At 47.5% G+C, this 24,434-nt stretch overlaps 1 protein-coding gene across 1 annotated transcript in view; it reads right to left on the bottom strand.

The window, feature by feature from the left end:
- Positions 1-2,715: 2,715 nt before the first annotated feature.
- The window catches only part of slc2a11b (solute carrier family 2 member 11b), a 40,798-nt gene continuing 19,079 nt past the window's right edge, over positions 2,716-24,434 (bottom strand). The window contains exons 5-12 of the mRNA XM_055655234.1: positions 21,854-21,983; positions 17,465-17,613; positions 15,789-15,976; positions 11,577-11,687; positions 8,449-8,550; positions 7,117-7,192; positions 5,223-5,347; positions 2,716-3,335 (exon numbers count right to left, since the gene is read on the bottom strand). Of these exons, the coding sequence (XP_055511209.1) occupies positions 3,138-3,335; positions 5,223-5,347; positions 7,117-7,192; positions 8,449-8,550; positions 11,577-11,687; positions 15,789-15,976; positions 17,465-17,613; positions 21,854-21,983 (1,079 nt within the window). The 3' untranslated portion in view covers positions 2,716-3,137. The remainder of the gene's footprint in view (positions 3,336-5,222; positions 5,348-7,116; positions 7,193-8,448; positions 8,551-11,576; positions 11,688-15,788; positions 15,977-17,464; positions 17,614-21,853; positions 21,984-24,434) is intronic.

Genomic DNA, 24,434 nt, shown 5'->3' with positions numbered 1-24,434 from the left:
TGAATTTTTTGAAGAGGTTACTAGGGAAATTGATGAGGGTAAAGCAGTGGATGTTGTCTATATGGACTTCAGTAAGGCCTTTGACAAGGTTCCTCATGGAAGGTTGGTTAAGAAGGTTCAATTGTTGGGTATAAATGCAGGAGTAGCAAGATGGATTCAACAGTGGCTGAATGGGAGACGCCAGACAGTAATGGTGGATGGTTGTTTGTCAGGTTGGAGGCCAGTGACTAGTGGGGTGCCACAGGGATCTGTGTTGGGTCCACTGTTGTTTGTCATGCACATCAATGATCTGGATGAAGGTGTGGTAAATTGGATTAGTAAGTATGCAGATGATACTAAGATAGGTGGTGTTGTGGATAATGAAGTCGATTTCCAAAGTCTACAGAGAGATTTAGGCCATTTGGAAGAATGGGCTGAAAAATGGCAGATGGAGTTTAATGCTGATAAATGTGAGGTGCTACATCTTGGCAGGACAAATCAAAATAGGACGTACATGGTAAATGGTAGTGAATTGAGGAATGCAGTTAAACAGAGGGATCTAGGAATAACTGTGCATAGTTCCCTGAAGGTGGAATCTCATGTAGATAGGGTGGTAAAGAAAGCTTTTGGTATGCTAGCCTTTATAAATCAGAGCATTGAGTATAGAAGTTGGGATGCAATGTTAAAATTGTACAAGGCATTGGTGAGACCAATTCTGGAGTATGGCGTACAATTTTGGTCGCCCAATTATAGGAAGGATGTCAACAAAATAGAGAGAGTACAGAGGAGATTTACTAGAATGTTGCCTGGGTTTCAGTAACTAAGTTACAGAGAAAGGTTGAACAAGTTAGGTCTTTATTCTTTGGAGCGCAGAAGGTTAAGGGGGGACTTGATAGAGGTCTTTAAAATGATGAGAGGGATAGACAGAGTTGATAGAGTTGACATGGATAAGCTTTTCCCACTGAGAGTAGGGAAGATTCAAACATGAGGACATGACTTCAGAATTTAGGGACAGAAGTTTAGGGGTAACATGAGGGGGAACTTCTTTACTCAGAGAGTGGTTGCTGTGTGGAATGAGCTTCCAGTGGAAGTGGTGGAGGCAGGTTCGATTTTATCATTTAAAAATAAATTGGAGAGGTATATGGATGGGAAAGGAATGGAGGGTTATGGTCTGAGTGCAGGTAGATGGGACTAGGGGAAAATAATTGTTAGGCACGGACTTGTAGGGACGAGATGGCCTGTTTCCGTGCTGCAATTGTTATATGGTTATATGGGGAGAAGGCAGGCAAGGGTTACTGATTGTGGATGATCAGCCATGATCACAATAAATGGCAGTGCTGGCTCGAACGGCCAAATGGCCTCCACCTATTTTCTATGTTAACAGCAACTTCAGAAGCCAAAGAAAGTAGTTGAGGCAGGTGTGATAATAGCATTTAAATGACCCTTGTGCAGGTCCATGGATAGGCTGGGTTTAGAGGGATGTGGAACAAATGCGGGCCAATGGGAGTAGCTTAGTTGGGGCATCTTGGTCGGCATGGGCAAGATGGGCTGAAGGGCCTCTTCCCCCGTTGTATGCCTTGGTCAATAGTTCCAGCCCCACTTGATGGCATCTGCAGCAAGCCAGCATTCTCCACATTGGGAAGCACTGATATAAGAAGAATAAGTACAGATGCTGCCTTACAGCACCAGATGTGATCCAGACTACTGGTTCTGTCTGTGTGGAGTTTGTACGTTCTCCCCGTGACCGTCTGGGTTTTCTCCGGGAGCTCCGGTTTCCTCCCACACTCTGGAGACATACAGGTGTGCAGGTTAAAAGGCTTCGGAAAGAATTGCATATTGTCACTAATGTGTAGGATAGTGCTAGTGTACAGAGATCACTGGTCGGCACGGACTCAGTGGGCCAAAGGGCCTGTTTTCGTGTTGTATTGCTAAAAAATCCATATAAGAAAGAGAAAAAAAAAGAGTAATGAGAGAGCAGATTGGTCCCCTAGAGACTCAGCTTGGTCATTTATGTGTGGAGCTACAGACGATGGTGAGGTGTTAAGTGAATAGTTCATGGGAATATTTACCATGGAGTATGTGCTGGAAAGGAAAATCACAATGATCCATTGGAAAGTATCCATATTCCGATGTGGAAGGAGCTGGCAGTTTTAGAGCAGATTAAGGTGGATAAATCCCCAGGGCCTGATGAATAGTTTAGATTAGATTAGTTTATTATCATCGCCTATACCGAGTTACAGTGAAGAGAAAAGACTAGACATGATTACAATCAAGCCGTCCACAGTGCACAGGTAAAGGGCGGCACTGTGGCGCAGTGGTGGAGTTGCTACCTTATGCCCCTGTCCCACTTAGGAAACCTGACCGGAAACCTCTGGAGACTTTGCGTCACACCCAAGGTTTCCGTGCGGTTCCCGGAGGTTGCAGGTGGTTGCAGGTAGTGGAAGCAGGTAGGGAGACTGACAAAAACCTCCGGGAACCTCCAGGCATGAAAACCTTGGGTGGGGCGCAAAGTCTCCAGAGGTTTCCGTTCAGGTTTCCTGCGCCAGAGAACCGGGTTCGATCCTGACTACGGGCGGGTAGCTGCGGGGATTCACAAGGTATGCAAAGAGTTGCCACGCATAGGGCGCAGACAAAGTTACAAGCGTTCAATGTAGTCCCCAAATAGTCCCTCTTTGTTCTCCGCAGCCCCCTCCCCTCCCCCACACTGGGTTTGTCTTTGTTATCAGTGTTCCCATCCCCCACCTTATTGGAATTGTTCCTGACTGGAATCAATGCTGAAAGCGGTTGGTGCATGCAAAGTAACGGTGCAGGAGAAACAAGGAAGACTATTTTATCTAATCGCCACATTAAATTATTATTATGTACTTTAGTCCAATCAAAAGTTTGAGATCTACTGCTATCAACACTCAGCAGATGACGAAGCACCTCATCTGTGGAGCAGGAAGACTCTAGTCGGAAGAGGCACTACTGTAGCAAGGATATAATCAGGTTTAGAAAAAGGCTGAAATTGTTCTGTTTTTTAACTGCGAACCTAACAAACAAAGCTGTTCCAAAACACGTGGCGTGGCCATGAGACATCTACCGCCGCTGGTCACTGGAACAAGCTGCATCCGGCCCTGCAGTCCCACCTCAAACCAAGATGGCCGCCGGCAACAACATCAAGGTTTCCTCACAACGGCCAACGGCACACCTGCAGGCGCAATCGGTAACCCGCACCGCAAGTTCCGAGCCCAAAATTCCTTCTCGATCTCCATGAAGGTCTTGTTCTTAGTCTCGGGTACGACCACGTAGACAAACAGCGTGACAAGGAGGCACGCGAAGAGGAAGATGATGAAGCAATAGTGCTGCATGGTCTCCTGGCAACAAAGACAATGGTTCAACGGTGTTGTTATTGTCACATAGTCATAGAGTTAGACAGCGTGGAAACTGGCCCTTCAGCCCAACTTGCCCACACCGACCAACACGTCCCAGCTATATAAGTCCCACTTGCCTGCATTCGGCCCATATCCCTCTAAACCCGTCCTATTCATGTACCTGTCAAAATGTTTCTTAAATGATGCAATAGTCCCTGCCTCAATGACCTCCTCTGACACAATGTGTGAAAAATTTACCCTTCAGGTTCCTAGAAAGTTTCTAGTAGAAACATAGAAAATAGGTGCAGGAGGAGGCCATTCGCCCCTTCGAGCCAGATTCATTGTGATCATGGCTGATCGTCCCCTATCAATAACCCGTACCTGCCTTCTCCCCATATCCCTCGACTCCACTAGCCCCTAGAGCTCTATCTAACTCTCTCTGAAATCCATCCAGTGACTTGGCCTCCACTGCCCTCTGTGGCAGGGAATTCCATAAATTCACAACTCTCTGGGTGAAAAGGTTTTTCCTCACCTCAGTCTTAAACGACCTCCCCTTTTATTCTAAGACTGTGGCCCTTGTTCTGGACTCACCCAACATTGGGAACATTTTTCCAGGATCTAGCTTGTCCAGTCCTTTTATAATTTTATATGTTTCTATAAGAAATCCCCTCATCCTTCTAAACTCCAGTGAATACAAGTCTTTTCAATCTTTCCTCATATGACAGTCCCGCCATCCCAGGGATCAATCTCCTATAAAACATTTCCCCCCCCTCACCTTAAACCCTTGTCCACTGGTTTTCAATCCCCCTACTCTGAGCAAGAGATTCCTTGTGTTTACCTGATCTAATCCTCCCATGATTTTGTGCACCTCTATAAGATCACCCCTCATCCTCCTGCGCTCCAACGAATGGAGTCCGAGCCTGCTCAACCTCTCCCCATAACTCAGGGCCCTCGGGTCCTGGCAACATCCTGGTAAATCTTCTCTGCACATCCTCGTAAATATTCTCTGTACTGAGTGTTAACACAGTGAAATTCTTTATCTTACAAACAATCCAGCAGAATATTGCCAGACCCCATGATCCCTGAAGGATGTGCTGGCTCTGGAGAGGGTCCAGAGGACGATAACAAGAATGATTCCAGGAATGTGGGGGTTAGCATATGATGAGCATTTGACAGCACTGGGCCTCTACTCGCTGGAGCTTAGAAGGTTGAGGGGGAACCTCATTGAAACTTACAGAATAACGAAAGGCATAGAGCGAGTGGATGTGGAAAGGGTGTTTCCACTGGTGGGAGAGTCTAGGACCAGAGGTCAAAGCTTCAGAATTAAAGGGCGCTCTTTTAGAAGGGAGGCGAGGAGGAACTTCTTTAGTCAGAGTGAGGTTAATCTGTGGAACTCATTGCCTCAGAGGGCTGTGGAGGCCAAGTCAGTGGATATTTGTAAGACAGAGATAGACAAATCTTTGATTAGAACGGGTGTCAAGGGTTATGAGGCAAAGGCAAGAAAATGGGATTAGGAGGCAGAGATCAGCCAGGATTGAACGGCAGAGTGGCCGATGGGCCGAATGGCCTAATTCTACTCCTATGACGTGTGAACTTGTGAACATTAGCGAGTGTACAGTCTACTGGGCCCCGCATGTTTTGGCGCTCCTGTTCTAACGGGCGGTGCCTGTCCCAGGCCAGTCCCAGGCTGTTGCGGGGCTTCCAGCCATGTCCCACTCCTCGCCCGTCCACCTTTGTTCCGCATGGGGCTGAGGTCAGACAATGGTTGGGACAGAGGGCAGAGGCAAGTCCGCCCCCCCCCCCCCCCCTTCCTCACTACACGGGTTGGGTGGGTGGAACGTTGGTGGGGATGGGGGATGCATTGGGTTCACTGGGCTAACAGCAACTTACCACAATCAGGGGGAAGGTCGCACTGACGAGGAAGAGGCTGAGCCAGCTAATGGCGCCACTGGCCATGTAGGCTGCTGGCCGGGCCATCTGTGTGAACAGCTCCCCCGTCACTGTGGTGGTCACCCCTGGAGACAGACAAGCGACTGGGTGAAGCGCACATGTGGGAAGGAACTGCAGATGCTGGTTTAAATCGACAGTAGACACAAAATGCTGGAGTAACTCAGAAACGTGTCGAAACGTCACCCATTCCTTCTCCCCAGAGATGCTGCCAGTCCCGCTGAGTTACTCCAGCATTTTGTGTCTATCTTCAGTGAAGCACATTTAGATTTCCCCCCCCCCCCAGTCTCCAAGACGTATTGACCTGGCTTTACATTGCTGGAGACCCTCAGTGAAGAGCCACCGTTCCCTCGTGTCCCCATTATAACCAGGCGTTCAGGGAACCAAGAGCTACAGGAGGAATCCAGGTGGGACCAGTTTACATTGAATTCCAGACTCCACGCAGTATGGGGAAAGCATATCACGGGATTAGTTTAGTTTGGAGATTCGGCCCACTGAGTCCACACCGCCCATCGATCGCCCATTCACACACGTGCTGGTGCAGGATTCACAAAGCGTCAATTTGCAAGTCGAATCGGTAGTAAGGAAGGCAAATGCAATGCCAGCATTTGTTTTGAGAGGGCTAGAATATAAAAACAGGGATGTAATGCTGAGGCTTTATAAGGCACTGGTCAGATCGCATTTGGGGTATTGTGAGTAGTCCATATCCGAGGAAGGGTGTGCTGGCTTTGGAGAGGGTGCAGAGGAGGTTTACAAGAATTATCCCATACATGGCTGGGTTAACAAATGATGAGCGTTTGATGGCACTGGGCCTGTAGTCGCTGGAGTTTCGAAGGCTGAGGAGGGGGGGGAGGACCTCATTGAAACTTACCAAATAGTGAAAGGCCTGGATAGAGTGGGTGTGGAGAGGATGTCACCACTAGTGGGAGAGTCTAGGACCAGAGGCCACAGCCTCAGAATAAAAAGACGTACCATTAGAAAGGAGATGAGGAGGAATTTCTTTACAGAGGGTTTGGTGAATTTGTGGAATTCATTAGGCTGTGGAGGCCTAGTATATGTGAAACTACACACACACACACACACACACAGCACCAGGGGTCGGGTTTGAACCCAGGGTTCTGGCACTGTGAAGCAGTGGCTCCTTCAATTGAGCCACTGTGTCGCCCACTAGCTGAAGCACTGTGGTGCATATAAACAAGATGTTGCTTCTAAATCCTAAACCTCAGCTCCAGTGGGATTGGGAACTTAATAACAAGCGGACTCTGAGACACCCCGACATTCTTGAAAATGAACACAGATTATTTGAAGTTGTTTAGTTTAATTTACAGTTTAGTTCAGAGATGCAGCGTGGAAACAGGCCCTTCGGCCCTTCGTGTCTGCGCCGACCAGCGATCCCCGCACACCAACACTCTCCTATACACACACTAGGAACCAATTAGCCTACAAACCCGTACGTCTTGGGAGTGTGGGAGGAAACTGAAGACCTCGGAGAAAACCCACGTGGGTCACGGGGAGAAGGTACAAACTCCGTACAGACCGCGCCCGTAGTTGGGATCAAACCCGGGTCTCTGGCGCTGTAAGGCAGTAGCTCCACCGCTGCCCCATCGTGCCCCCATTTTGCTAATATAATATTGTATCATACTGTAAGTACCATATTGATAATTGAACAAGACCGATTTCAGAGATGTAGTCAGATACACAAGGACATCTGCTGGAGATATTAAATGGACTGCAGAATCAAACTGATGGAGAATAAAAGGTAGATGACCCAAAGTTATCAAACGGGAACAATTGTATGTCAACACTTTTTAACGAGGTTTAATATAAATATACTTACCTGGTCCCAGGCCAAAGCTCAGAATAAATATAAACAAAAACGTCATTGTCATATAGGGCACCAAGAAATAGGAATCCTGCAAACACAAATGTCAAATCAAGTCAAAGGCAGATCATGCAACGTGATACTGGAGAATCTCTGCACAGGTTTGAGTCGGGGATCCCAATCTATATTGGATGTTTATTTTTAGTTTAGAGATACAGCGCAGAAACAGGCCCTTTGGCCCACCGAGTCCGCACTGACCAGCGATTCCCACACAATAGCACAATTACACACACTAGGGTCCATTTACACTCTTTACCGAAACCAATTAACCTGGAAACAGGAGCATGTACAAACTCCGCACAGAAAGCACCCGGCTCTCTGGCCCTGTGAGGCAGCAACTCTACTGCTGCACCACCGTGTCACCCATGTTTTATCTTGTGTCTGTGCCTATCTGAGTTGGGCCACAACAAAGCCAGATTCAGGGTACTGCTAGAACACTAAATTCTCTCCCACACTATCTATGAATTGTTGACGTCAGTGGTTTATGGGATGGACATGGTGGCTCATGAAAATGATGACGTAATGGGGTTGATTGGGATTGATTAATGTTGATATTTGTCATATACAGGTCATCACTACGACACCTCACGTTATAGAAAATGGTTATAAAAGCAATAATATCAATAGGTAAAGAACAGGTGGTTAGGGTGAGAGTTTCTGACTCGCAATAAGACATTTATGTTTCTTGCAGGGATTTATATTCAGGTACAGGTTTAGGTTTATTCTATCACAGGCTTCAGGGCTGAAATTAAACTAGCGCAATGTGAACGTTCTCTAAACCACGAATCCGTACATGGAACCGCACTCGAAAAGCCGATTAATTGACTTTAATGCAATTGAACACTAAATTCCTTCCATTTGACCTATAAATTTGCTCGGTTGCCAATGGCCAGCTAAAGTCCTGCCAGGCAACCTAAAAGCCGCGTCATTTTGCCTGGCTTGACCCCCCCTCTCTATTTCTCTCTCTCTGTCACTCTCCGTGCTCCTCTATAGTCTTTGGACTCCACCAGCCATCCGTGTCCGGGCCACCGAGTCTCCGCTCTCCGGCCGTTCCTCATCCGCCAGCACAGCCGGCTGCCCTGCACATGCGCACTGCCACGGCCTGCACATGCCCCCTTGCACATGCTCACTGCCACAGCCTGCACATCCCCCCTTGATGGGAGAGAGGAGGAGAGGGAGTGGCAAGGGTGAGACTCATCCTTGATTATGCTGCTGGCCTTGCCGAGGGGGCGTGAGGTATATCTGGAAGGGAGGTTGGAATCTGAACCAATAGACGAGCCTTCTTACCTGGTAGGTTAGTGTAATGGTTATTACGGCATAGCACATTACCATGAGGCAATAGCCACCGATGATGAGGACCCGCCTGCCGAGCAATTCAACTATAAGGCCCTGGAAATGAATGACACATTAACAGTGTCTCAGAGAGACTCGGGAAGAATCAACAATGCACTCAAATACATTTAAGCTGGAAAGATGAAGGGATCTACAAGGGTTTTGCCATTAATCTAGTTAGACCGCAGGGAATGATGGCACAGTGTCCAGCAGTTGTTTTGTTTAGAGTTACAGCACAGAAACAGGCCCTTCGGCCCACGTCGACCAGCGATCCCCGCACATTAACACGATCCTACAACCACTGTGGACATTTACCAAGCCAAGCAACCTACAAACCTGTACGTCTTTGGAGTGTGGGAGGAAACCGAAAACCTCAGAGAAAACCTGCGCAGGTCACGGGGAGAACGTACAAACTCCATACAGACAGCACCCGTAGTCGGGATCGAACCCGGGTCTCCGGCGCTGCATTCACTGTAAGGCAGGAACATTACCGCTGCGCCACCGTGATCGCCCTAGAATTGCTGCCTTACAGCGCCAGGAACCCGGTTTCGATCCTGACTTTCGGTGCTGTCTGTACAGAGTTCGTACGTTCTCCCCACGACCTGCGTGGCTTTTCCCCGGGTGAACCTGCTTCCTCCCAAAGACGTGCAGGTTTGTAGGTTAATTGGCTTGGTGTCATTGTAAATTGTCCCTAGTGTGTGTGTAGGATAACGTTAGCGTGCGGGGATCGCCAGTCGGCACGGGCTCGGTGGGCCGCTGGGTCTGTTTCCGCGCTGTATCTCTAAACTATACTAAACTAAACTTAAAGATTTACGAGGATGTTGCCTTTAAACTGGAGAGGGTGCAGAGCAGATTTATGAGGATGTTGCCCGGACAAGATCCTGATTGATAGGGACTTGAGCAGGCTAGGACTTTATCCCTCGAAGCGTAGGAGGATGAGGGGTGATGTTACAGAAGTGCATAAGGACATGAGAGGAATAGATTGGATAAATGCTCAGAGTCTTTTACCCAGACTAGGGGAATCAAGAACCAGAGGGCATAAGTTTAAGGAGAGAGGGTTAAGATTTAATAGGAACCTGAAGTTGATTTTTTTTTTAATACAAAGGGAGGTAATATAAGGAGCAAACTGCCAGAGGTGGTGCTTGAGGCAGGTTCTATCACAATGTTTAAAAAACATTTGAACAGGTGTATGGATAGGATAGGTTTAGAGGGACATGGGCCAGACACAGGCAGGTGGGACTAGTGCAGATGGGGCATGCTGGTCAGCTTGGGCAAGTTGGGCCAAAGGGCCGGTCTCCACACTGTAGGACTCTTACATTGCCCGGGTATGCATCTCTGATCAGTAGTGATAAATAGTTGAAGAGTGCAGTCATATTTTGCCTCTCTATTCCGATTGCAATGAGCACATTCATTTTAAAGAGAAACAGCCCATTCATCCCACAGAGTCCACACCAATCACCAATTACCCATTCACGCACTAGTTCCATGTTTGTATCCACTCCCAACGTACTTGGGGCAATTTCCAGAGGCCAATTAACCAGCAAACCTGCACGTCTTGTGGGATGTAGGAGGAAACCGGAGCACCTGGAGGAAACTCACGTGGTCACAGGAAGAAGGTGCAAACTCCACACTGACAGCAACCGAGGTCAGGATTGAACCCAGTTAATGTATTGAAGGCCTCCTTGACCACCCTGCGATGTAACCTTCTGGAAACTATGTATCTGCACTCCTAGATCCGTCTTCTCTACAACACTCCCTATGGTGCTACCATTCACTTTGAAGGTCCCATCCTGGTTTGACTTTCCAAAATGTAACACTTTGCACTTATCTTTATTGACCTCCATAATCTGCATTAACCTCCATCGACCATTCTTCAGCCCACTTTCCCAGCATCCTGCATCACAGGAATAATGAACTTTTATCATGCACATCTCTTCACACACAAGCAAACAGCATTTGTCATTGGTTTAAATCCTGACGCAGCCCGAGGCCGTTCAGCCCATCTTTGACATTTCAGCCCACCCTTCACTCACGTTTTGTAACTTGTTCGCAAGACGTTAGTAATATAAAATGCAGGGCTTCGCTAGTTAGAAGCTTCCTCGTTAACACATGAGGTTCAAGAGGCGGCACGGTGGCGCAGCGGGGGAGAAAGGGGGAACGTGCAAACTCCGTACAGTCAGCACCCGTAGTCGGGATCGAACCCGGGTCTCTATTGCAGCAAGGTGTGCTGGATAGCAGCCATTCGGGTGTTGGAAGGCAGCCATTCTACTGCTGCAACACTGTGCCGCACTTGTCCTGCACATCTCCTTGAAACTTTCCCTCTCTCACCCTAAAGCTATACCCTCTCGCTTATGACATTTCCAGCTTCGGCAGACAAAGGTTCTGACTGATCACCTTATCTATGCCTCTGATAACTTCACAAACTTCTATCAGGTCTCCTCTCAGCCTCCAAGGAAAACAATCCAAGTTTGTCCAACTTCTAGAGTCATAGAGTGATACAGTGTGGAAACAGGCCCTTCGGCCCAACTTGCCCACACCTGCCAACAATGTCCCAGCTACACTGGTCCCACCTGCCTGCATTTGGCCCATATCCCTCCAAACTTGTCCTAACCATGTACCTGTCTAACTGTTTCTTAAACGTTGGGATGGTGCTCCTCTGGCAGCTTGTTCCATACATCCATCACCTTCTAATAAGAATAAGGGGCAAGCCATTTAGGACTGAGATGAGGAAAAACTTTTTCACCCAGAGAGTTATGAATCTGTGGAATTCTCTGCCACAGAAGGCAGTAGAGGCCAACTCACTGGATGTTTTCAAGGGAGAGTTAGATTTAGCTCTTAGGGCTAACGGAATCAAAGGATAAGCAGGAACGGGGTATTGATTTTGGATGATCAACCATAATCATATTAAATGGCGGTGTTGAGTCGAAGGTCCGAATGGCCTACTCCTGCACCTATTTTCTATGTTTCTAATGCAGGCAACATTCAAGTCAACCTCTTCTGTACCAATCTGCAATGAAAATAACCTCGCTGTTAGCTGCTAGATTGATTTGGTTTTGGTGGGTTTGCAATTATCTTCTACTTACACAACATAACGCTGAGAAACACTCACAGGCTCCCGTCCCCATGGTAACATAGGGGATGTAGGCCGGTGCTATTCCAGCAGCACTGAATATATAAGTGGCATAGAAGTAGATCTGAAACATAGAAAAACAAGTTTCTCATACAACAGCCATCAACTGAAAGGTAGTAAGTAACATGCTGTAAATACACTTTCTGATGTCGTTCATCAATGCTATCGTTGGAGTCATGTGTTTGATTGTGGCACCTTGCACTGAAAAGATATTTCAAGTTCTAAGTAGGCGAATGCTGCAAACAGGCTAATTCACTGTTTCCAAAGCAGTAGAGTTGTTTATCATACAATGGCTATAAACTAAAAGGCACTAAGGTAGCTGCAGGGAAAATGGTCCCAATGTTGGGGGAGTCCAGAACCAGGGTCACAGTTTAAGAATAAAGGGGTAGGCCAGAGAGTTGTGAATCTGTGAAATTCTCTGCCACAGAAGGCAGTGGAGGCCAACTCACTGGATGTTTTCAAGAGAGAGTTAGATTTAGCTCTTAGGTCTAATGGATTCAAGGGATACGGGAAGAAAGCAGGAATGGGGTACTGATTTAGGCTCACAAAATTGCTGGAGAAACTCAGCGGGTTCAGCAGCGTCTATGGAGCAAAGAAAATAGGCGACGTTTCGGGCCGAAACCCTTGGTTTCGGCCCGAAACTTTGCCTATTTTCTTTGCTCCATAGATGCTGCTGCACCCGCTGAGTTTCTCAAGCAATTTTGTGTACCTTCGATCTTCCAGCATCTGCAGTTCCTTCTTGAATACTGATTTAGGCTGATCAGCCGTGATCATATTGAATGGCCGGTAGTGGGTCGAAGGGCCGAATGGCCTACTCCTGCACCCATTTTCTTTGTTTCTAACATGTTGTAAATTATGGACTTCCATTTCACCATCGAGAAAAGTTCTCTTTTAATACCAAAACTCCTCAGGTGCGGCGCTGTGGCGCAGCGGTAAGAGTTGCAGCCTTACAGCGCCAGAGACCAGGGATCGACCCTGACTACCAGGGCTTGTCTGTACGGAGTTTGTACGTTCTCCCCGTGACCGCGTGGGTTTTCTCCAAGATTTTCGGTTTCCTCCCACAGTCCAAAGACGTCCAGGTTTGTAGGTTAATCGGCTTGGTATCAATGTAAATTGTCGCTAGTGTGTGTGGGATGGCGTTAAAGTGCGGGGATCGCTGTTCGGTGCGGACTAGCAATGCACGTGGCACTGGGCAAACCTAGCACTGGCACAGTGGTACAGCTCATGGAGCTTCTGCCTCTCGGATTCGGTGACCTGGTTCAATTGTGATCTCCGATGCTGTCTGTGTGGAGTGTGCACGTTCTCCCTGTGAGTGCGTGGGTTTTCCCCAGGTGCTCCCTACTCCTGCAGACATGCTGGTTAGTCTGTTAGTCGGGTACCAGAATCGCAGCGTGTGCGGCAGCATCATCAAGAAGGAAGGAGAATGATATGAAGGTGGTGGAAAATAAAATGGGATTAGGGTCAGATTAATGCAAATTGGAATGATTGCTCGATAGAACGATTCAGCATCAAGTCCAAACCAGCCGTCAGTCACCAGTTTACACAAGGATAGACACAAAACGCTGGAATAACTCAGCGGGCCAGGCAGCATCTCTGGAGAGAAGGAAAGGGTGACGTTTTGGGGTCGAGACTGAGAGTCAGGGGAGAGGGAGACACAGAAATAAGGAAGGGCGAGGTGTGAGAAATGAGACATCAAAAGAGTTATCACACAAGTTCTATATTATCCCACCTTCCCATCCAGTCCCCACACATCAAGGGGTAACGGACAGAGGGCCATTAACCCTACTGACCCGGGCATCCCTCTGCAAGACACTCACCCCAGGGGAAACGTAGTGGGTTATAGAAAGAACATGCAAATCCCACACAGACTGCAAGATCAAACTCGGATCACTGGAGCCATGGAGGAGCAGCATTTCCATGCAGCTTTTAACAGGCCTACTATCCATGGCAGACAGACATGAAGATTATTCCCGATGTTGGGGAAGTCCAGGACAAGGGGTCACAGTTTAAGGATAAGGGGGAAATCCTTTAAGACCGAGATGAGAAAAACATTTTTCACACAGAGAGTGGTGAATCTCTAGAACTCTCTGCCACAGAGGGTAGTTGAGGCCAGTTCATTGGCTATATTTAAGAGGGAGTTAGATGTGGCCCTTGAGGCCAAGGGGATCAGGGGGTATGGAGAGAAGGCAGGTACGGGATACTGAGTTGGATGATCAGCCATGATCATATTGAATGGCGGTGCAGGCTCGAAGGGCCGAATGGCCTACTCCTGCATCTATTTTCTATGTATTCTATGAAATGGTAATTTGGATAAAATGACCCTTTGGACCCATGAATTCCAAATGCAAGCTGATATAAATAGACCCACCATGATCTCATGGACACGCGACTAGTTTAACGATTAACACTGGACCATGTCTGGTTCAATGGTCAACCCTACCTTATGACTATACATTTACTTTTAATCTAATTCCAATGTTAAGGCTGCAGCCCAGGAGGTATTGTGCAGGAAGGAATTGCAGATGCTGGTTTAAACCGAAGATGGACACAAAAAACTAGAGTAACTCAGCGGGACAGGCAGCATCTCTGGAGAAGGAATGGGTGATGTTTCGGGTCGAGATGGGTCTGAAGAAGGGTCTCGACCCGAAACTTGATCCTGCGATCACAATTCACCAAATAAACCGCCACTGTTATTGCCAACCGATGGAAAGATGTTTAGTTCAGTTCATTGTCATGTGCAGCGAGTTGCAGTGAAAAGCTTTTGTTGTGTCCAGTCAGCAGAAAGACAATACATGATTACAATCGAGCCGGGTACAGTGTTCAGATACATGGTCAAAGGAAATAACATGAATAATGTTTAGTGCAAGATAAAGTCCAATTAAAGATGGTCCAAGGGTCTCCAATGAGGTAGCTCAGGGCCGCTCTCTGGTTGTTGGTATGATGGTTCAGTTGCCTGGGAAGAAACTGACCCTGAATGTGAAGGTGTGCTTTTTCACACTTCTGTACCTCTTGCCTGAAAGGAGAGAGGAGAAGAGGGAGTGGCTGGGGTGAGACTAGTCATTGTTTATACTGCTGGCCTTGCCAAGGCAGCCTGAGGTGTAAATGGAGTCGATAGAAAGGAGATCGACACAAAGTGTTGGAGTAACTCAGCGGGACAGGCAGCATCTCTGCAGAGAAGGAATGGGCAACGTCTCAAGGGAGGTCGGTTTGTGTGACGGTCTGGGCAGTGTCCACAATTCTCCGCAATTTCTTGTGGCCTTGGATGGAGCTGTTCCCAAGCCGTGCTGTGATGCATCGCGATAAAATGCTTTAAAATGTAGCAGTTTGGTGGGAAGTGAAGAGTCAAGATTGTTTAGTAGTCGTGCATACTGGAAATGGAACATTGAAATTCTTGCTTGCAGCGGTCACGGTGGCGCAGCGGTGGAGACCCGGGTTCGATCCCGACTACGGGCGCTGTCTGCACGGAGTTTGTACTTTCTCCCCGTGACCTGCGTGGGTTTTCTCCGAGATCTTCTTTTTCCTCCCACACTCCAAAGACGTACAGGTCTGTAGGTTAATTGGCTTGGTGTAAATGTAAAAATGATCCCAAGTGGGTAATAAGATAGTGTTAATGTGCGGGGATCGCTGGTCGGCGCGGACCCTGTTTCACTAAACTGAACTAAACATGACAGATCTGTAAAGTCAGTGCTCGGAGACAACACAAGAACAAGTTCAATCATTTTTTTAAAATAGTGCAAAATAAAAGCCCCAAGTCCCTAGTGCAACCAAGATAGTCCGTAATTCGTAGTAAACCCTTAGATTCATGTAGCAGCAAAATAATGTCCTGAGCCACAAGTAGCAGCAGCAGAATGCGGACAAAAGTACTGTACTTTGTTGAATAGCAACACTTGTAAGAAGAAAAGACACAAAGTGCTGGAGTAACTCAGCAAGTCAAGGAACATCTTGGGTGAAGATGGATAGGGTGGCATTTCGGGTCGGGGCGTTTTTTCAGATTAATTGTGGGGGCCACACACAAAGTAAAGGAAAAGAGGGACAGTGTCGGGGGGGGGGGGGGGGGGGGGGGGGGGCCGAAAATAAAGGGGGGCATTGGGGATTACTTCGTAACTTTGTTAGCGCCCTATATGATGCAAGACGTGGTCTTGCCGAGCCTGTCGGTCGCACTTACAACATTGATGCCGCTGAACTGCACACCTGCGTTCATCACCATCACAGTGATGAGCTGCCATCGAGTCGAGCGGTCTTTGAGAAGGTCCCACAGCCCCTTTGACGGCTGCAGATGTATCACCATCCACTCTTTCTCTATATCCTCTAATTCACTCAAATAAGAATTAGCACCGTGCAATTGTTTGAGGCCTGAGGAAGGGAAAGGCAGCAGTTATTTTCCAAATAGGCTTCATATAATACGTTAGATTGATGAGGGGGGGGGGGGGGGGGGGACCTCATTGAAACTTACCGAATAGTGAAAGCCTTGGATAGAGCGGATGTGCACAGGATGTTTCCACTAGCGGGAGAGTCTAGGACCAGAGATCAGTCTCAGAATTAAAGAACATTCCTTTAGGAAGCAGATGAGGAGGAATTTATTTAGTCAGAGGGTGGTGAATCTGTGGGATTATTTGCCACAGATGGCTGTGGAGGCTGACAACAGGTATTTTTAAGGCAGAGATTCTTGACTAGTACAGGTGTCAGGGGTTATGGGGAGAAGGCAGGAGAATGGGATTAGGAGGGAGAGATATATCAGCCATGATCGAATGGCGGAGTAGGCTTGATGGGCCGAATGGCCTAATTCTGCTCCTGTCACGTATGACCTCATGAACTCAAGCCAGACTATCGTATAAAATGGCCAAAAACCCAGCCTGCAAAGTGGACACAGCGGGCAATTAATCTCAACAGAAACTCAGATGTGAAATTAAACCCTTACGGGCCGATACGATGAGCCAGTCAGAATGGCAATGCAATCAATACACAAGGGTTAAATCAGCAGTGTTAGTGAAACGCCCATAGCAATTAAATGGAGCAAAGAGTACAGCACAGGAACAGGCCCTTCAGCCCACAGAGTCCATGCTGAGCATGATGCCAAATTAACCTCATCTTTCTGACTGCAAGTATTCATAAGATCATAGGATCATGAGACATAGCTCCTGACAGCTCAGAAAGCTGGAATAACTCAGCGGGACAGGCAGCATCTCTGGAGAGACAGAATGGGTGACGTTTCAGGTCGAGACCCTTCTTCACACATCTCGACCATTCCTTCTCTCCAGAGATGCTGCCTGTCCCGCTGAGTTACTCCAGTTTTTTGTGCCTATCTTTGGTTTAAACCAGCATCCGCCATTCCTTCCCACTCTTCTCCTTACAGCTAATACCGTCTGGTCTAGGCAGCATGCTGGGTAAACCTCTTCTGCACCCCCTCTAGATCCTTACTTTTAGTTTAGAGATACAGCACGGAAACAGGCCCTTTGGCCCGCGCCGACCAGCGATCCCTGCACATCGACACCCTCCTACATTTACATTTACCAAGCCAATTAACCTACAAACCTGTACGTCTTTGGAGTGTGGGAGCAAACCGAAGATCTCGGAGAAAAACCCACGCAGGTCACGGTGAGAAGGTACAAACGGCGTACAGGCAGCACCCGTAGTCGGGATCGAACCCGGGTCTCCGGCGTTGCATTCGCTGTAATGCAGCAACTCTACCGCTGCGCCACCGTGACCGCCCGATAATGGGGCGAGCAGAAGTGAACATGAATCTCCAAACGTGGCCTCTAAACCAGAGCCCGACAAAGCTGCAACATTTCTTCACGGCTCTTATACACCGTGCCCCGAATGATGAATGCAAGCAATACGTACTCTGGACGGCTTCAGCTTCCAGTCTTTTGTCAATGAAGAGGTAGCGGGGACTCTCAGGGCACCATGGCAGCATCAGGAGCTGGATCACAGCTGGGATACAGATGGTGAAGAGTAGGATATGCCAGTACTGTTCCCCGCCCAGTAACTCCCTGCGAGCACCAGAGGCAACAATCAGAAAACCAGCACACCATGAAAAGCACAATGCGTCAGGCCCAGTCTACCTTATTTTTAGTTTAGAGTTACAGGGTTTAAACAGGCCCTTCGGCCCACCGAGTCCGCGCCGACTAGCGTCCCCGCACATTAACACTACCCTACACACACTAGGGACAATTTACAATTACACCAAGCCAATTAACCTACAAACCTGCACATCTTTGGAGTGTGGGAGGAAACCGAAGATCTCGGAGAAAAAACCCACGTGGTCATGGCGAGAACGCACAAACTCCGTACGGACAGCGCCCGTGGTTGGGCTCGAACCGGGATCTCCGGTGCTGCAAGCGCTGTAAGGCAGCAACTCTACCGCTGCGCCACCGTGCCGCCCGCTATTTAAAGACCGTTCAGCAGCGAGCGCCACTTGGGCACCAAACCATCCATTATCATTCAGGGTTTTTACACCAGCTACATTTCATTCATTGAGAAACAAGGAACTGCAGATGCTGGTTTACATAAACAAAAAGACACAAAGCACTGGAGCAACTCAGTGGATCAGGCAGCATCTCTGGAGAACGTGGATAGGTGACGTTTCGGGTTGGGACCCTGGTTCCAACTCAGGTTCTTCAGAGAAGGCAGTCTGTAGAACGGAACCAACCTAAAGTGTCGCCTCTCCACGTTCTCCAGAGTTGCTGCCTGACCCGCTGAGTTACCCCAGCGCTGTGTCTTTATTTTACATGTGTTCAGTATCACAGTTAATCTCAATTCATTGTTATTCATTGATTACAGCTCGGCATTTAATACAATCATCCCCTCCAAACTGGTTAGCAAACTCGCAGAACTGGGTCTCTGCGCATCCCTCTGCAACTGGATCCTCGACTTCCTCATCCACAGACCACAGTCTGTTCGTATTGGTGGAAATGTGTCAGCCTCAATAACAATCAGCACGGGAGCACCTCAAGGTTGCGTGCTCAGCCCCCTGCTGTACTCACTCTATACCCATGACTGCGTAGCAAACCACAGTGCGAACTCCATCATCAAGTTCGCTGACGACACCACTATTGTGGGGCGTATCACTGATGGGGATGAGTCAGAATATAGAAGAGAGATCGAGCAACTGTCCATATGGTGCCAGCGCAATAACCTGGCCCTCAACACCAGCAAAACCAAGGAACTGATTGTGGACCCACAGCCCCATTTATATCAATGGGCCGATGGTTGAAAGGGTCAAGAACTTTAAACAACTCCAAGGATGCTGCTTGACCTGCACATCTCTGAAGGTCTTTCCTGGTTCGAGAACACTAGCGCAATTATCAAAAAAGCTCATCAGCGCCTCTACTTCCTGAGAAGATTACGGAGAGTCGGATTGTCAAGGAAGACTCTCTCTAACTTCTACAGGTGCACAGTCGAGAGCATACTGACCGGTGCATCGTGGCTTGGTTCGGCAATTTGAGCGCCCTGGAGAGGAAAAGACTACAAAAAGTAGTAAACACTGCCCAGTCCATCATCTGCTCTGACCTTCCTTCCATCGAGGGGATTTATCGCAGTCGCTGCCTCAAAAAGGCTGGCAGCATCATCAAAGACCCACACCATCCTGGCCACACACTCATCTCCCTGCTACCTTCAGGTAGAAGGTACACGAGCCTGAAGACTGCAACAACCAGGTTCAGGAATAGCTACTTCCCCTCAGCCATCAGGCTATTAAACCTGGCTCGGACAAAACTCTGATTATTAATAACCACTTTCTGTTATTTGCACTTTACCAGTTTATTTATTCATGTGTGTATATATTTATATCATGGTATATGGACACATTTATCTGTTTTGTAGTAAATGCCTACTATTTTTTTCTGTGTGCTTAAGCAAAGCAAGAATTGCATTGTCCTATACAGGGACACATGACAATAAACTCACTTGAACTTGAATTCCCTAGCACCTCCACGGCTTTTCCAAGTCAATATCTGGGAGGATTAAACTAAAAGGTCTCGACTCATCTTCCTAAACAGTCTGGCAGATTAATAGAATGTGTACTTTCAAAGTCAATACCAGGTTTTGGTCTTAACGTAAATTAACAAAATGTTCCATAAAATGTGATATACGGGTAGAACATGAATTGCAAATGGTTGAAGGGTGACCGGACAGAGTCTTTTAAGAAGTTGACTTGAGGCGGTTATTTAAACCCACAGAAGAAGAATAAACCTGGAGGCCATTCATCTAATATGTGTAGGAAGGAACTGCAGATGCTGGTTTAAACTGAAGATAGGCACAAATGCCTAAGATGGCCGAAGATAGCCACAAAAAGTTGGAGTAACTCAGCGGGTCAGGCAGCATCTCTGGAGAAAAGGAATGGGCAAAGTTTTGGGTCGAGACCCTTCTTCAGACTTTTTCTAGTCTGACTTTTTCCAAGAAGGGTCTCGACCCGAAACCTCACCCATTCCTTCTCTCCTGAGATGCCGCCTGTCCCGCTGAGTTACTCCAGCATTTTGTGTCTATCTTCGGCCATTAATCTAAGATGACTATCAAGAAATCGGGAATTCTAGCGACTGTAACGAGTCTTGCAAGAAATCTGAGGAAGGGTTCCGACTTGAAATGTCACTACTCCAAGGATGCTGCTTGAACTGCTGAGTTACTTCAGCTTTTTGCGCCTAACTTGAAGGGTAGACATTTTTGTTGAGCTAATTTCAATGTGAACATCATCACGGCATTTGCCGCACTTATAATAAACTTACAATAAATGTAATAGGGGACTCAGAAACACTCATCATGTCAGGCATCGTCTGTTGACAGAGGTTTTAGTTTAGTTTAGTTGAAAGATTCAGCGCAGTAACAGCCCATTTGGCCCACTGAGCCCGCACCGACCAGCAATCCTCATACACTAACACTATCCTACACACCAGGGGCAATTTACAATTTTACCAAAGCCAATTAACCTACTAACCTGTACGCCTTTGGAGTGTGGGAGGAAACCGGGGCACCTGGAGAAAACCCACGCAAGTCACGGGGAGGATGTGCAAACTTGGTACAGGCACCACCTGTAGTCAGGATCGAACCTGGGTCTCAGACTCAATAAGGCAGTAACTCTACCACTGTGCCACCGTGCCTTACTAAAAGGTCTGGGACCCTCCATTATAACAAAATCAAAGTGCCGCAGTAACTCAGCAAGTCAGACAGCATCTCTGGAGAATATGAATACGTGACGTTTCAGGTCTTGACATGAAACATTGCCTATCCATGTTTTCCAGAGATGCTGCCCGACCTGCTGAGTTCCTCCAGCACTTTGGGGTCTTTTTCTGCCCAAGATTCCAGCTTCTGCAGTTCCTATGTCTACTTCATCATTAAGTGTATTTCAAGGTGCAGGGAGGTGGAGGTGGGGAGGTGCGGGGTGAGATCAGTAATGAGATATTCATTGGTAATGAGTCTTTGGGACGTGGGAGGAAACCAGGGCACCCGGAGGAAACCCACGTGGTCACAGGTAGAACGCCCACCTCCAGATTCAAGGCCAGATCCCAGCTGTTATCAGGCAACCAAACTGTTCCATCACCAACTAGAGAGCAGTCCTAACCTACCATCCACCTCATTGGAGACCCAAAGACAATCTTTAATCAGACTTTACCTTGCACTAAACCTTGTACCCTTTATCCTGCATCTATACACTGTGGGGGACTTGAGTTTAATAATGTATGGTCTTTCTGCTAACTGGATAGCACACAACAAAAAAGCTTTTCACTGTACCTCGGTACACGTAACAATAAACTAAATTAGACTATCTAAACTAAACTAAACTAAACGTGCAAACTGCACAAAGACAGTACTTTGTGTTTTGATCAATGAGTATGTGGAATAGGTAGGAATCTCACGTCAGATTCTGAGATTTACTAATATATTTAGAACGGCACGGTGGCGCAGCAGTAGAGTTGCTGCCTTACAGCACCAGAGACCCCGTTTCGATGCCGACTCCGGGTGCCGTCTGTACAGGGTTTGTACACTCACCCCGTGACCCGCGTGAGTTTTCTCTGGGTGCTCCGGTTTCCTCCCACATTCCAAAGACGTACAGCTTGCAATCGAATTGGCTTGGGTATAGTTGTGAATTGTCCCTAGTGAGTGTAGGATAATGTGCGGGTTTCGCTGTTCGACACGGACTCGGTGGGCCGAAGGGCCTGTTGCCACGCGGCATCTGTAAACTAAACTAGTTACCTGAAAATGATCTTGCCATTAAAATATATGATGACAGGGTCTTACCTCAGTCCCACTATCTGTCCAACGAGGATTCCTAAAGTAAGGGACAGGGGGGTTCCCGCGGAGATGGCTCCTCTCCAGACCTTGGGTGCGATCTCTCCCAGGTACATGGGCTGCACACACAGACTGGCACCTGCACACAAGCCCAGGAAAAAGTAACTGTTAGTGTTTGATCAGTGAATGGGTCTTTCTCAGAAGCTGCTGTATCTATTATTATTCTCCGGAAACGCTGCCCAGTCCAAAGCTGTATCAGTTTAGCTTTCGTTTAGAGATACAGCACGGAAACAGGCCCTTTGGCCCACCAAGTCTGCACCAACCGCACATTAACACTATCCCACACACACACACACGAGGGACTATTTTACATTTATACCAATTAACTTACATACCTGTATGTCTTGTGAGTGTGGGAGGAAGCCGAAGATCTCGGAAAAAAGCCCAGGTGGATCACGGGGAGAACATACAAACTCCGTGCAGCCAAGCATGTTTTGCAACATACGAGATTCCCTCTCATCCTTCTAAATTCCAGTGAATACAAGCCCAGTCTTTCCAATTTTTCCTCATATGACAGTCCCGCCATCCCGGGGATTATCCTCGTGAACCTACGCTGCACTTCATTACTAGCAAGGATGTCCTTCCTCAAATTAGGAAGGACATTAGTGGTCTCACCAGGGCCCTGTACAACTGCAAAAGGACCTCTTTACACCTATACTCAAATCCTCTGGTTATGATGGCCAACTTGCCATTAGCTTTCTTCACTGACTGCAGGTTTACTATCAATTCATGTTTAGTTCAGTTTAGAGATACAGCGTTGAAACAGGCCCTTTGGCTCACCGGATCTGCACAGACCAGCGATTAACCCATGCACAAGCACTATCCTTCACATTAGGGACAATTTTACTAAGTCATTTTAACCTACAAACCGGCGCACGGCTTTGGAGTGCGGGAGGAAACCGATGCACTCGGAGAAAACCCAAGCAGGACACAGGGAGAACGTACAAACTCTGTACAGACAACACCCGTAGTCAGGATAGAACCCGGGTCTCTGGCGCTGTAAGGCAGCGACTCTAACGCTGCACCACCGTACCGCCCCTATTGAGCATGAATGCAGTCCCCCACTACCACAAGTCTTGCCGGCCAGTTGGTGAAGTGGTGCAGAGCTACTGCCTCACAGCGCCAGAGACTCAGATTCAATCCTGACCATGTAAATTCCGGATATCTACACTTAACCCCCTTAGTGTGGTTCAGTCAAACTCTGGTTCCAAAACCTCATTTTATTGAAGAACAAACTGCAGGGACGGTTGCCGATCCACCCACGCAAGACAACAATAACTCGTGCAAACAGAACAGGTCACATTCAACCGACACACCCCAAAGAATGACACACCCTCTTACCCCTCCAAACTAAGGGCGTGACATTACTTGGGGGTGGCAACCCCAACAAACCAATCACACATATTAATTATAACAGTACAATATTGAGTTCCTAACCCAATAATACAGTGGCTAATACATTGTATAAGAAAGAAAGCTCCAGAAGGAAGCAAACGAGAACAAATGTTGAAACATGTGCCCTGAGATTCAAAGTTTCTCCAAGGCTCAACAGTTCGACCAATCATCGATTAACAGGATGACCACCTTGCAACATTATTTACAATTATTTACAAAGTGTATGTCTGGTTTGCATTCATTCAATCCTTTCTATGCATTTTGCACCTAATTGACAGGGTCTGCAGAAGTTCCCATGCCCTTCCTGCAGCTTGGATCTAGGCTGTAGACAAACTGGCATCACTCTGCAGCTTGTCGCAGTTCCACAGAGAGCACTTTCAAATTGATCCAAATATCTCAGCAGCCCTGAAGCCTTTCCAAATTTTAGAGTCTTATCCCCTCTAAACTGGCCAGGATTACCATTCCTTCCTTTTTATCATATATGATAACCCATCATTTATGATAACCATATAGTCCAATAATCAGCTAACCAGATATACATAAGTGTGTCCATTACATTTCCCATCTATCAGCAACACAAGATATCCCAGAATCTTATCAAGCTTCCCGCGTTTTCGGGGGCGCAGCTTCACAATTTCCGTCTGATGAGTCTTCACCACCTCCCGAGTTTTCGAGGGTGCAAATTCCCTCCATCAGTGTTGTTGCCCATTCTTCCATCCCTTTTCATTGTCGAACCTATAACCTAAAATTCCTGAAAAACTTGGGACAAAGCAAGTTACCATCATGCACCCAAGCTTTCCCCATACAATTAGACAATAGGTGCAGGAGTAGGCCATTTGGCCCTTTGAGCCAGCACCGCCATTCAATGTGATCATGGCTGATCATCCCCAATCAGTACCCCGTTCCTGCCTTCTCTGCATATCCCCTGACCACTATTTTTAAGAGCCCTATCTAGCCTTAGAAAACATAGAAAACATAGAAATTAGGTGCAGGAGTAGGCCATTAGGCCCTTCGAGCCTGCACCGCCATTCAATATGATCATGGCTGATCATCCAACTCAGTATCCCGTACCTGCCTTCTCTCCATACCCCCTGATCCCCTTAGCCACAAGGGCCACATCTAACTCCCTCTTAAA

Source organism: Leucoraja erinacea, chromosome 25 (genome assembly GCF_028641065.1).
Source record: "Leucoraja erinacea ecotype New England chromosome 25, Leri_hhj_1, whole genome shotgun sequence".
Taxonomy (NCBI): domain Eukaryota; kingdom Metazoa; phylum Chordata; class Chondrichthyes; order Rajiformes; family Rajidae; genus Leucoraja; species Leucoraja erinaceus.
This window is presented reverse-complemented; position numbering and strand designations above follow the sequence as displayed.